Source organism: Neofelis nebulosa, chromosome 16, assembly GCF_028018385.1.
Source record: "Neofelis nebulosa isolate mNeoNeb1 chromosome 16, mNeoNeb1.pri, whole genome shotgun sequence".
In the NCBI taxonomy this organism is placed as follows: Eukaryota; Metazoa; Chordata; class Mammalia; order Carnivora; family Felidae; genus Neofelis; species Neofelis nebulosa.
This window is the reverse complement of record NC_080797.1, coordinates 35,183,643-35,197,563: the sequence shown is the minus strand read 5'-3', so window position 1 is coordinate 35,197,563 and position 13,921 is coordinate 35,183,643. Positions and strand designations below refer to the sequence as shown.

The following is a 13,921-nucleotide window of genomic DNA, read 5'->3' as shown; positions in this document are numbered from 1 at the left end:
GGACCCATGACTCATTCTTCTCGGTATCCCCAGAGCCTAACATTGAATGAGAATCTACTCGTGCAGGTGGAAAACAGTGGTAGGGTCACAACCAGAGTCCTCTTTCTAAAAGAGAAATCAAACTGCGCCACTCCAGGTTTTCACCTTCCAATGCCTCCTGCTGCACTTAGAATCAAACCTAAACTCCTTGTCGAAGTCCTAGGTCAGCCCTACTGTCCCCATGGCAGGTGCCAAGTGTCTTCCTCCTCTCTCCCTTTCCCTTCCTTACACAATGCACCAAGCTCATTCCTGCTCAGAACCTTCGTCCTTTCTGTTCCCTGTGCCTGGAAGGTTTTTCCCAGGCATAAACCTGGCTGGCTCCCCTTTTTCTCCCTAGGTCACATCCTGTCATTGTTTTGTATGTTAGTTTATTGTCCGCCTCCCCCACGTAGAAGGGAGACTCTGTAAGAGTGTGGATCCCACATCCCTCCTCTCTGCTGTATCCCGTTCCCAGAATAGGGGGTTATCCAATCTGTCACATTGGCAGGTGAGTGGCTGCTACGGGCGTTGTTGACGGTTCGCCCGTATTCCCCTCACTGTTCTGAGCCCGTGGGCAACATCCTTCCACACGCACCCTCGATTGGAGGATAAATACCCTAGTTCCCTCATCCCTTGGGCAGGATAATTCCGTCTCCCCAAATTCCAGAATCCCCCTGCAGGACCGAGCTCAAGGCTCTCCTTTGTTCACGTGCATCCCTTCCCCATCTCACACCCTCGTGGTCCCACTTGAGATCACCACCCAAAGAAACCACTCACACTCAAATCCTTATCTCTAAGTCTGCCTCGGGGCAGGGCGGGGTGTGTGTGTGAGGGGCCCTCCGCTGAAAACAGAGGGTTTTAGGAAACAACACACTCCTCCTGGGATTCTAAAATGTGATCCTTCACTAGCCAGCCCCCTTTGCAGGGTGCTGGTAACCGCTGGAGTGTTGTGGCAACACCACTACCAAATTCTCATCCCGGTGAATCAGGATGGGGCACACGTGGAAGAAGGAGCACTGGCTTATGCAACTGCTCCAGCGCTGAAGAGAGAAGCGGGGAGGGGGGGGGGGGTGCTTTTGGCCGTGGCATTGATTGGCTACCGTTAATCATCAGAGAATCTCTGGAGGAAGAAAATGTTAGGCGCAGGTTAGCCAGCCATTAACTCAAGCCCAAGATCTGAATGTAAGAGTGCAGATAACAAAGGAAGCCGAAATTGGAAGCCCAGCAAGTCTCCCCCGTTAAAGTCCTAGAATGAGAGGCATCTGGGTGGCTCGAGTAGTCAAGCGCCTGGCTCCTAGTTTCGGCTCAGGTCATGATCGCACGGTTTGTGGGTTCAAGCCCCTGGTCCAGCTCCATGCTGACAGTGCAGAGCATGCTTGGAATTTCTCTTTTTACCTCTCTCTCTCTCTCTCTCTCAAAAGTAAATAAATAAACTTTTTTTTTTTTAAGTCATAGAATGAAAGGCATGAGACCACGACACCTTGCATGGGACATCTGAGAAGATTCCCTTAAGAATTTTGAACTCCTAGGGGCCCCTCGTGACTCAGTCCGTTAAGCACCTGACTTCGCCTCAGGTCATGATCTCGCTGCTTGTAAATTCGAGCAAGCACCCCTGTCAGGCTCTGTGCGGACAGCTCTCGGAGCCTGGAGCCTGCTTCAGATTCTGTGTGTGTGTGTGTGTGTGTGTGTGTGTCCCTCTCTCTGTCCCTCCCCCACTTGCTCTCTCTCTCGCTCTCGCTCTCTCTCAAAAATAAATAAACATTAAAAAAAAAAGAATTTTGAATTCCTGGGGCGCCTGGGTGCCCCGTTCAGGTAAGTGTCTGACTCTTGGTTTCAGTTCAGGTCATGATCTCATGATTCATGAATTCAAGCCCTGCATTGGGCTCTGTGCTGACACCATGGAGCCTGCTTGGGATTCTCTGTCTCCCTCTCTCTCTGCCCTTTCCCTGCTCATGCTCTCTCTCTCAAAAATAAGTAAATAAACAGAAGAAAAAAAAAAAAAGAATTTTGAACTCCTATGTTCTCTTCCAGGGATTTAGTGTTAAGGACTTGGGCTTTTTTTTTTTTTTTTTTGGGTACCATAATGAGTTTTATGTATAATTAGACCCTATCTTCTTCCACATAATGTCTTAGTGTCTTTTTACCTCCCGGTATTCTTTATCAAGAGTGGGGAAGGTGAGGTCTACTTTGTTTAAACCTGGAAAACCTTGGGGTTCCCGGGTGGCTCAGTCAGCTGAGCATCCAACTGTGGCTCAGGTCATGATCTTAACAGTTTGTGAATTCAAACCCCACATCGGGGGGGCGCCTGGGTGGCTCAGTCGGTTAAGCGTCCGACTTGGGCTCAGGTCACTATCTCGCAGTCCGTGAGTTCGAGCCCCACGTCGCACTCTGTGCTGACAGCTCAGAGCCTGGAGCCTGCTTCGGATTCTGTGCCTCCCTCTCTCTCTGACCCTCCCCCGTTCATGCTCTGTCTCTCTCTGTCTCAAAAATAAAAACTTCAAAAAAAAATTTAAAAATATAGCATAGCCATTTAAAAATAAGCATTCCGGGGGCACCTGGGTGGCTCAGTCGGTTAAGCATCTGACTCTTGATTTTGGCCCAGGTCATGATCTCAACATTGTTGAGTTCGAGCCCCATGTTGGGCTCTGCGCTGACATTATGGAACCTGCTTGGGATTCTCTCTCTCTCTTGCTTGTGCCCCTCTCCTGCTCATGCTATCTCTCAAAATAAATAAATAAACTCTTAAAAATATATATCCACTCCAGCATGTGCTGTCCATATTCCACTGAAAGCACTGGTATTTTGTACCAGGGGGCTTTCCTCTCCCACGTACAGGGCACAGAACACAACATGTTAATGCCCCCAAGACTGCCAGACACAAATGTCAGCTGGGCGATGCATGCCCAGCCTCCTCCCCCTTTGGGTGGTGTCCATCTCGGTGGGTCCCAAACTTTAGTATGCATGTGCCTTCCCCGGGGTCCTTGTTACCATGGAGATTCTAACTCTTTGGGTCTGGGGTGGGACCTGAGAATCTGCATTTCTGACAAACTCCCAGGAGATGTGGGTGACGCTGGTCCACAGACCACACCTGAGTAGCAAAAGGCTACACTTCTTCCCAGAGTTCCCTGTAGGGTTAGCCTCGGTGCCTAGCACTCCCTTTCATTAGCTTTCCTTCCGTTCTCAATTCTCCACTGTCCCCAAGAGTGATTCCTGGATCATCTCCCAAACAAACTTCTTGTTTTCAAATGCTGTTCCAGGTCTGATTGCAGGTCTGAGGGACGTTTACCTAAGACAGTGGGTGATTCTCGCCCGTGCCTTTCCCCTCCCAGGCAGGGCACTGGGCCAGAGTCCCCGGAGCAGAAAAACAGGGAAAGGAGCCTGTCTGAGCATGAGCTCCAGAGGCCTGAGGGCCTGGGTTCACATCCCAGTTCTGCAACTAGCTGTTAGACCCGCCTGGGCCTGTTTCATCCTCTAATAACCATTTACCAGATCACCCACCGCCCCCCCCCCCGGGGGTCGTTGGTATGACTAAGTAATGCATTTAACAAAAGTCCATGGCACATGATTCAGTATTGGAGCCCATCCTCTTTCTACAACTTTGCCCCAGCAAAGCTGCACGCAGGGGCACAAACACACGCACACATGCTCCCAGAGAAAGACGCCGGAGTCCAGGCCAGGTAGTGCACAGGTCCTTTATTTCCTGCACGAGCAGGTGCACAGGCTGACAAGTGACTAACAGGAGAGTGAGCAACACAGCAGGAACAGAGCCAGACTGAAGTGGGCAGGAGGCGGGGGAGCCCCAGACTCCAGCTGTTTAGGAGTAAAGAGTGGGAAAGGGCAGAACATCTAGAATGAAGAAAGGAGAGGCACAGAGGACTGAGGGGAGGACCAGGGGGAAGGAGCAATGGGCAGGGAGCCTGGACACACGGGCCACAGGCAGGGAGATGGGGGCGGGGCGGGAGGAGGCCCCCCAGTGGGCGGAGGGACCCCTCACCCACACAGAGAGATACTCTTGGTTACCAGCAGTAGTTAGGGACTGAGAAGAAAGGACCAAGAATGGAGGAAGAAGGCCAGGTCCCTAAAAGTCAGCAAGGACTCAGGGGCCACCTTTAACTTGAGGCTCAAGGGCCTGTCGTTAGAAAGGTAGTCAGAACACCTTCCTACACCGGTGTCTGAGCCCCACCCCCAGCTCAAAGCCAGGTCTGGCAGCAGACAGACCTCCCCTCAGGCACCCCCATCCCCTGGGCTACCATGTGACCCCAGGCCCAGCAACCTGAACTAGCTTTTGCACCGGCTGCAAAGAGTGGAGGCTTGGGTCCTCAAGCCCCAGCCCAGGTTCGTGGGACAGAAGGCAGGCCAGTGACAGACAGGGGGGTCCTGTTTGGGGGGATGAGAAGGAGGGTCTGGGGTAGGTGGGACTTGGCCAAGCAGCTGAAGGAGGGGCCTCAGGCTGTCTGTGGGGCCTCTGCAGGCTGCTGGGAACCAGCAAAGCCTGGAAGAGAAGGGAGGGGTAAACTGAGGGCTTGGGCAGCAGGCAGGGGCCGAGGCCTTGTCGCTGTATCAGAAAGACAGCCGCGATTGATAGTTTTACAGGCTGCCCACTGGCTGGCCAAAGAGGTCACCGTTCAGTTTCCAAACTGCACAACCTTACACGGTGACCCTGATGAGGCTGCCCAGCAGTGACCAAGCGGCCACTGGAGTGGGGGCAGCCCACCCATGCCGGTGAGGCTACAAATTTCACGGCTGATGAGCAGGCCAGGCAGGCACCAGGACAGGCTCAGAGGGGAGGGACAGGCCAGGAAAAGTCATTCTGGCATAGCAGTGAGGAGAACAGGCTCAGACCCACTCCAGCTAAGTGATCTTAAGTTCTTAAGTTCTTAAATGATCTTAAGTTCTTACTTAAGTTCTCCAAACCTCAGATTTCTCTCCTAACAAAGGGCTGGTAACAGCTACCTTCAGGGGTGCGAGGACTAAAGGAAACAATGCCAGTCACTAAATCACCTTTGGTGTCTCTGTGAGCTCCTTGAAGGCAGGAGGCTTGAAGGCTGAGCTCACACTCAGCAGGTGCAGCTCCCCAAACTTTGGGGCTTCCAGCTGGGGAAAGGAGACCCTGACCCACCCCCCGGCACCCTGGAGGAGACCTAGCCCATCTTCAGACTCACCCAGGGGGCTGGTCCAGCTGCGACCCTTGCTGGCAGAGACCTTTGTCCCAGTGGCCTGGGTGGCCCCAGAACACCCCTCTTCCTCCCAGGCCCTGGGAGGATGGTTGGCCCAGTCCTCCTCCAGCCTCTGAAAGGGCTGGGTCAGCACCCCGGGCTGCTGCTCTGATCCGCTCCCTGTACCTGTTGCTGTCACTACTGGAGGGCTGGGAAGCCTCGGGGATCGGGTGGCAGAGTGGGAGACAGGGAGAAGGGGGCAGCAGAGACGGGAAGCAGAGGCACAGTAGGGGGCTGCAGTCCTGGTCATGACCTTCAGCCCAGACCCCCAGGAGAAAAAGGGGTAGAGATCTGGAATCCTAAGCAAATTCCACATAAATGAGCCCTGGGGCCATAGTTCCCACTGAAGGAACCTGGAGGTGCCTATCCAAATGATATGCAAATTCCATGCAAATCACCACACTGGGTGAGGCCAAGCTGGGGTAAGTGAGCATTTGGGGGGCTCACCTACCCTCACCTTTCATTGATGATCTGTAGCTGGTCTGGCTGGCCGGAGGGAGGCCCCTGTGGGAGCACTCACCTTTCTGGAGCATCTTCGGCCTCAGCTGCCGACTATAATGCGCATCCAGCCAGTTAGCCAGTTGCTGGAGGACACGCTTCATGTTTAGGCGAGAGGGGCCCAAGCCGCTAGCCTCCAGCACTGAGGTCACTACGTTCCCCTGCGTTGCCTCATCCAGCTCCGGGTCCACCTCCTCCCAGGCCTCGGCCTCCTCAGACACCAGCTCTGCCTCTTCTGTTGCCCCCTCCTCAGCTGACGCCACCTCTTCTGTGGCCCCCAGTTCCTCCTCAGACACCAATTCCTCCACAGGCACAAAATCTTCCGCCACAAAATCCTCTGCTGTCAGTAACCCCTTCTCAGCCTCTAAGCCCCGGTCCTGCTCTCGCACCTCACTGCAGCACAGCCTGTATCTGGGCAGGGAGACAGGAAAGTCTTTCTGTGCCCCTGAAGGCCAACCCCAGGCAGAGCCCCCAGCGCCCCCCTTCCACCTGCCCCTAGGACATCTCCGGCCACCAGGGTTGAGGAGCTCTCGTGCTCTCTGCCCCAGTCTACACATAGATCCAATGGCTACTCCTCAGTTCTGTCCCAACTAGGGGAAAAGGGAGCTGGGTACCCGCCTCAAGGCTTCAAACACCCAGCCCAGGCACCAGGTAGGAAGGAGGGTCACCAAACACTGCACAAACCCTGCTTTCTCCTAGTACCCCCCACCCTGCTGCACAGATCAGACCGGCAAGGATAATAATATTCCTTCTGCTCCCCTCCATGATTTAACCTTCACAGCCCATCCCACAGCTAGTTGCCATACGAACAAATCCATTTTAGTAAGGCTCAGACAGTTCAAGCCATTGGCCAAGGACACAGCCAATAAAGGGACCAAGTTGGGACTCGGTCCCAAATGTTTCCAGCTCCCAGGCCAGTGCTCCTTCACTCTCAGCCTCTGTCAAGGTGAAGGAAAGGCTTCGGTCCCCACCTGGAACAGCCTAAATCAGATGACCACCTACGGGGCAAGATTTGAAGGAAAAGGGAGCAGCCCCTTCCAGAACAACTCAACCCAGCCAGCCCAGAGCATAGGGCCTTCTCTAGGGCGGCAGGATTGCAGGTGGTTGTCTGACTGCTGAAAAGTGAGGGTGGTTGATGGGAGAGCCCCTAGCCAGCTTACCCCAGGTGTGACATCTCCTCCTTCTCAGTCTTCCCATGATTCCTTCAACAGAGAAAAGGGCTTTCACTGTCCCAAGGCAGCATTAGCTGAAACCGCAAAGTCCCTGCGGGCCCCAACATGTGAAAAAGTCCTGGGGAGAAATGACGGGCCCAGACATGGGGATGGAGAAAAGGGTGGGGCGGGGGAGGGGCTGGGGCAGCGAACGAGGGGCGCCAGGAGTGAAGGAAGATCAGAAGCAAACCCCCTCCCCACTCTGGGAAAGTGAGCGTGGGTCAGGCAAGGGCCTGGGGGTCCCAGCACCGCACCTTTCCATAAAAAACACAGGGTCCGAGATAATCCTTATAGACCTTCTGAGCTCCTCAGCCAGGGCCTCCTGAAAACCAGGAAGGGCCTCCTGTGGTGGAGAAGGGGTATTACCAAGGGATCCCCACAGAACTCCAGCCCCTACTCCCAGGCACAGAAAGGAAATCAGCCAGCGGGGCTGAGGCACAAGCACACAGGCAAAAGCGGGCAGCCGGGGGTCCTCACCAGAGGTACGGCGTGTGTGAGGCGGGTGACAGGGTCAGTGGACCCTGGCGCTTGCTGGCGGAGGGTCTTCACCTCCTCCTGAGCCTGGCTCGGCATGCCCCCACGCTCCGTGTACTTCTCCCGTAGGTCCTGCAGCTGGGAAGCCACTTGCAGGTTCTGTTGGGACCCAGGCCCACCCAGCCCGTCCTTTCCCCAGGGGGCGAAGAGGCGAGAGGCCCAGACTCTGACACAGGGTGCCCCCAGGTAGGTCCCTGGACTCTACTCCACTCAGACACCACCTGCTAGGCCCCATGCCAGACGCTGAGGGTGTGCAAAGGGACAGACCCAGTCCCGGCTCAAGGAGCTTGTCCTCCCAGGAAAGTCAGGCAGCCGACCAAGGGCCCCGAGCTCCCCGCTCTGGGTCACGGTCTCTCGAGGGCAGGGGCAGGAGCCAAGGGCAGTTTCACCTCATGCTGGAGCCGCATCTGGATTACTCTCTCCGAAGCCAGCTGCTGCTGCAACTTCTCAGTCTCAGCCCCATGCTGGAAGGACCCAAGACTGGTAAGCACCCCTCCCCCCAGGCCTCCCCACCACTTCCGACAGGTCTTCCCAGGCACATGGATGAGGCTTTGGCAGCCCTTTAAGTAAGAAGTCACGTAGAGTGAGGCCACGTAAGGCAGGAGAGTCATGCAGCCTGGTTCCTGGAACACGCTGTGACCCTCTCTGGGACTTGGTCCCCTCCCTGGGACAAGGAGGGGGCAGAATGAGGGCTCTCTGAGATCCCCTCCAACTCGGACTCTGACGTAGAGAGGGGTCTGGGGCCTGGCCGAGCCAAAAGCCCCATGAACTGAGGACAGGGAGGAGGGGGCTTGGGTGTGGCGGGGCCATGACAAGAGGGAGCCCTGGGCACACCCGGACGCACCGACTGGCAGCGTTGCTGCAGCTTCAGGACCTGGGCCCGCAGCTGGGTGACCTCCCTCTGCTACTGGTCCTGGGCCTCCCTCCTGAGCACCAGCACCTCTGACAGCTCAGCCACCTGCTGGCTGGCCTCGGCTGGTGACAAGCGGGGACAGAAGCTCGGCTCCGGTCCCCTTGGCCTTCGGGGACCAGTCTGGTCCTCCCACTGCCTCTGTCCCCCCCGCCCCTCAGCTCCTGCGGGGGGTGGGGGGGTCCGCCTTTGCAGGATTCGCCTTCCTCACTTGGTCTCCTTTCCGTAAATGTTAGTTAACTGACACGGAGCAAGGCCCTGGGTGACCAGTCTGCCAGGCCTGGTCCCAGCACACACGGGGCTCAAGTCTAGTGGGGAAAGTGATGGGCGAGGAAATCCTGCCAGTGCGTAGGCTGGGCTCCGATGGAGGGAGTACAATGGGCGCGCTGGGGGTCTCAGCTACGACACCCTGTCCTGCCTTACGAGGTCTGCCTCTGCGGGGCAAGCGGGGTTCCGCCAGGCACAGAATGGCAAACGAGGCCCGGACAGGGGGTGGAGAGGCCTGGAGGCAATCACAAGACACTGGGAGGGCTCTGACGCTGGGGCTGGGGTGGGGGTTGAGGTTACCCTTTGGCCAATGGGAAACTTGGTGTTTTAGGCAGAGGATGACGTGGTCAGATTTGGTTTTAGGAAACTTATTTGGGCTGTGTGCAGAATGAGCCGGAAGGGCAGCAATCCAGGCAGGGAGACAGGTTAAGACGGGGGGCCTGGGCTAGAGTCAGGGAGGTGAGGAGGAGAAAAGACACTTGAGCCTCTCTGAGGAGGTGGAAGCAACAGAACTTAGGGACCAGTTCCCATGCCAGGGACCTGGGGACCCGTGGGCCAACAGGGGAGCTGAGGAACCCAGGGGGAAGGAAGGTCAGGCCTGGGGGGAGGGGAACAGCGTGAGTTCAGCCATCTTGTGTCTGCAGCTCACAGCCAGACCTGAGCTCCCCAGGGAACAACGCTATGCCTCCCTCTTCTTCATAAACACACAGTAGCAGCACAGCCCCTGGCCCGGCCCCGGTGCCTCAGCGCCTGGTCTCTGGCAGCTCCCGGCTCCTTCCCTTCCTTGCTTCCAGGCCCCTTCTTCCTGTGCCCCAAATAACAAAAGGCCACAGGCTTAGAGGGACCCTGGGGCTTCTGTACAGCATTTTATAGGGTGCAGAAAGCACTTCCTCAGCTGTGCCTCTGGAAGGGTCCACAGGGCTGAGAGTACTCCTCCCCATGCTAACGACGGAGGTTCAGCGGGTCAAGGAACACCGTCCAAGCTCACACTGCTAAGAAATGCCAGAGTGGGGACTCGAACTCAGGTCTCCAAACTCCGAGTTCTGAGTTCTTCCCCCCACCCCAAGTTACAACTTCACGTACAAAACTGTTCCACACAATCAAGGGGGTAGAGCTGAGAGGCCTGGAGGGAGGGAGAGAGGCAGGGGCAGGGGAGTCAACACCCCCTGGCCACGGATGTGCCCTCTGTCCACCTGCTCAACTCCTCCTCAGCTGCTCGTTCTCCTCCTCCAGCAGCCTCAGCTGCTCCTGCAGGGCTTCCAGCTGCGGGCAGTCGTGCAGGACCTCCGTCTCCCGCAGACAAGTCCTAGGGGTGAGAGCCACAGAAGCCAGGGGGTGGGGGACCCAGGTCCCAGCCCACCTGGGGGCTGGGCTGCCCACCTGGGCTCAGTGTGGCGGTCTCCATTAGTCCCAGCAGCCCTGCCGGCAGGTGCACCGTCAGTGTTCCTGTTTGCACACAGGGAAACTGAGGCACAGAGAAGGGGCTGCCCAGGTGAAAAGGCAGGACACTCACGGCTCAGGGGCTCCATAGGAATGATAGTACTGCTGCTCTTCCTCCTCCGGCTCCTCCTCCTCTTCTTCCTCCTCCTCCTCCTCCTCAGAGTCTGAGTAGAGCTGAAGGAGGTCATCTCTCAAGCTCACCTGGTATCTGAGGTGTAAAATCTGGCAGTCAGGGAGAGGGGCCCCGTCGGAACGCAGGCAGGGGCGAGCACAGGTCCAGGCACGGGGCGGGGTGGGGGTGCTGTAGGTAGGTCTGAGATGGCACACTCCCTCCCCTCCTCCCTGCCCGGTTACGTCCTCCCTGGCTGAGCCCAGCATGGCTTCCAGTTTGCTGTGCTCCCCCATCAGAACACTGTTCTGTCTCACCAGGGACTGGCCAATGCGAGCCACAGTATTTAGGTCCCGCTCTCTCTGCAGAGGGACCCCCATCCACGGGGAATACTTTCCTGTTTTCTGGGCTCTCCCAGACAGGTGGGAGAAGCAAGGGAGTACACAGGGGTCAAAGGGAAGCTAGGCCACTAGGGGAAACCTTCCCCACACCCTAGTTTTCCAGGGTACTAGAAAAAAGTCTGCCATCGACACACTGTGGGGCCTGACTCAGCTTCCCCTTATGGAGAAGAGCACATCAGACCAGATGGCTCTACAAGCAATTCCGGCCTGGATATCCGGCATATACCTGCCTTCCATAAGAGGGACCCCTGGCTCGGCTCCCGGAGAAATAATCAAGCAGGAAAAAGACAAGACTCCTACCCCTCCAGGGGAGAATGAAAACAGAGGCCTGGCTAAGGCTCAGGCTGGGCCGGACAGGGAAAGCAGTACCCAGCTTCTCTAGCAAATTTAACATCACTTTGACATCTTCTTGGGTGATCTCGGCTGGTGGGGGTTGGTCGGGGCACAGCGCTGCAAAAGCAGGAGTGGAGGCCAAGGTGGGAAAAGGGAGGACATACGCTACCCCACATCCCACTGTTTCCTGTCCGATCCTCAGTTCTCCCTCAACAACAAGAGTCAGCGACAAGAGAGCTCCCTTCCTGCCCCCACTATTCTCTCCAGACACCCCCAGTACCCAGCACTCCTTTCCCCTGCTCCCAGGGCCAAATGGGCTCTTTTGTGCCCTGGAGGGGTCTGGGTGAGGTCAAGGGATCACAGTCCTCCAAGCTCAGGTGGAAATGAGTTCTCAGGACGCCCAGATCCCTGGTACCAGGGGAATGCAGGAGGCTAGCGACAGTACAGCCCCAGACTGACTCATCACCTCTTACCCGGAGGGCGCTCTCGGCCGACTGGAGCCTCATGGGTCATAAAACAGACGCAGTCACCCACCCTGCACCTGTTGCGTGTGGAGAGGCGGGAGAGACTTTTCCAGCACGCAGTAGGGGCTCCTGAGCCTCCAGACCTAATCCAGAGATCTCCCGCGACCCAGGAGAGGGTACAAGGGGAAGAAACCTGAGGCCCCGCCCACCCCGAGTCTGGGAAAAGCCGGGCTTCTACACCCGCAGCCAAAAGGTTGACAAAACCTTCCCACCCACCTCCGCCCACCCACCTCCCCAGCTTGGTGCGGCGGGCGAGCACACGCTCAGAGCGAGCCTGGCAGCGCCCTCCCGCAGCCCCCCGCCCCTCTCCTGGAATTGCGGTTGACTGAGTGGGGCGGGGCAGGGGGGACCGTGAGAGTGCGCAGATCTGGGGAGCAACAGGCGCGCAGAGCCGGGCGGACGAGCGCTCTGGTGCGCTGACCTGACCCTCCGACAGCAATCAGGGGACGACAGAAGGTTGGAGAAGAAGGGCAAGAGGCGTCCGAACAGGCACCGCAGTGACAACGCAAGTGGGTGGAAGGGTGAGACTGAGTGCCAGAGGGGGCGGGGCGCCTGTAACCGACGCCCCCCCCCCCCCCCTTCTGCCTGGAAATACCCAGGTCCCACCCGCTCTGGGGTCCCGGGGACCCGGTTTACCTTCCTCCAGCTCCCGAATAAAGGCGGCGTGCTCGGGGCCCGACACCCCAGGCCGCCGTCCGATGTAGGCGGCCGGCGTCTTCCAGATGCCCGCCGCCTTCTCAGTCCCCAGGCCAGTGGCCCGGGGACCAAAGGGCCCTCGGAATATGAAGCGAGTCCACTGCGCGTCCGAGTTGCCGGGCCCAAACTGGGCATTCCGCTGGGCGGCGGCGAATGCGGACGCGCGCGGTGTTCCCGTCGGGGATCCAGCCTTGGAGGTCGGGCGAGCTCCGGCGGGGGCGGGTCCCGAGACGGATGGGGATCTGGATCCCGTTCGCGGTCCTTCAGTCAGTGCCTGCGCAGGGGCGGGTGCAGGCTGCGCTGAGGGCTCTGGAGCGGAATGGGCTGCGGGTGGGGGTGCGGGGGTGACTCCCGCTGGAGCCCGGGTTCTGAAGCGGTGCCCCACGAGGCCTTGCCCGGGCTCTTTCGGGCGCATCTTGAGTCCGCAGTCTGCTGCCGCAGCCCCGCCTTTATAACCTGCGCCTGGAGTGCTCGCCCGCCTGCCCGTACCACGCGCGGGAGGGGGCAGCCAGGGAGCAACCAGTGGTGCCCGGGACTGGGAGTCGCGCGCGAGGGGACGGAGGTGGTGGAGCAGAGCGCAAAAAATCAGAACACGGAGAGAGTCAAATGGCGGTTCCGGCCGGTTCCATGGGCTTTGTTCCGAGTGCAGAGTTTCTACTCTCCTCTCCACCTCCGGAGAATGGTTCTGCCCCAAAGTCGCGGCTTCCCTGGACTTCAGGTACCGGGACCCCGAGGTCCCTACCTGGGGGGCACAGCCTCCCTCCATTCCCGCGGGCGTTGCCGGCTGCCCTCCCTGGATGTGATCTGGGAGTTAGCGTAGGGTAGTGCTTTCCCCGGTGGCTGGGAGATGCATCCCGACCCTAGGACTGTTTCACCGCGCTGCCCAGTCCGGCGCGTCACACGCTGGTCCTCGCGCTCACGCTCCCGGGGCTCCAGCCGTTTGACAGCCCTTCTTCTTCTTTCTTAATTCGTCTTACTACCTTTCCTCGTGCTTTACCTCTAGCCCTCATTCGCTTCGCCCACCTCCTTCCACCCTGGCAAACACCTGTTCTTGCTGCAGACCCCGCTTAGAGGATTCCCCCTGAAGACTCCTCCAACCTCGTCCCCTGTGGCCCCAGAGCGTCCCTCATCCGGCGGCCGGCAGTGCTCAAGAGTGTGTCTATTTCCAATCTAGACCTGCGCCCCTTCAGCGCAGGGAGCGGGTCCCTCAGAGCGCACCACGGGAGGCGGGCCGAGGAGTCGTGGGGCCATTTCTGTGCCTTTAGACTGGAAGAACCTGCAGGCCCAAAAGAGATGGTAATGGCACTAATTCTCCTTTTTTTTTTTTTTTAATGTTTACTGATTTTCAGAGACAGCGCAGGGGAGGGACAGAGCGTGAGAGCGTGCCCACCCACGAAGGAGGGGCAGAGAAAGAAAGAGGGAGGGATAGAAAGAATTCGAAGTAGGCTCTACGCTGTCAGCACAGAGCTCAACGCAGGGCTCTATATCGTGAACCGTGAGATCATGACCTCAGAATCAAGACTTGGATGCTTAACCGACTGAACCACCCAGGCACTGTCTTATCTTCTCACTGTGGTCCTCACGAGGTGGAAGGGTGGAGGGAGCTCTCTGGGGCTTCTTTTATAAGGCCACCAGTTCCCACGCCTGAGGGTTCCCCCCTCAAGACCTAATCACCTCAGAAAGGCCCCACCTCCTAACACCATCGCGCTGGGGGTTAGGATTTCAACATGAATTGCAGGGGGACACCAACACTTAGACCATAAC

General features: G+C 57.8%; 1 protein-coding gene across 1 annotated transcript; it reads right to left on the bottom strand.

The window, feature by feature from the left end:
* Window positions 1-3,691: 3,691 nt before the first annotated feature.
* On the bottom strand, window positions 3,692-13,050 carry HAP1 (huntingtin associated protein 1). Its single transcript, XM_058702835.1, is given in 10 exon segments — window positions 3,692-4,510; window positions 5,181-6,143; window positions 6,893-6,934; window positions 7,198-7,286; window positions 8,322-8,574; window positions 9,738-9,741; window positions 9,857-9,960; window positions 10,168-10,595; window positions 10,960-11,054; window positions 12,098-13,050. Coding segments are annotated over 9 exon segments (2,307 nt in total). The 5' UTR covers window positions 12,924-13,050; the 3' UTR covers window positions 3,692-4,510; window positions 5,181-5,677.
* Between the last annotated feature and the right edge of the window lie 871 nt (window positions 13,051-13,921).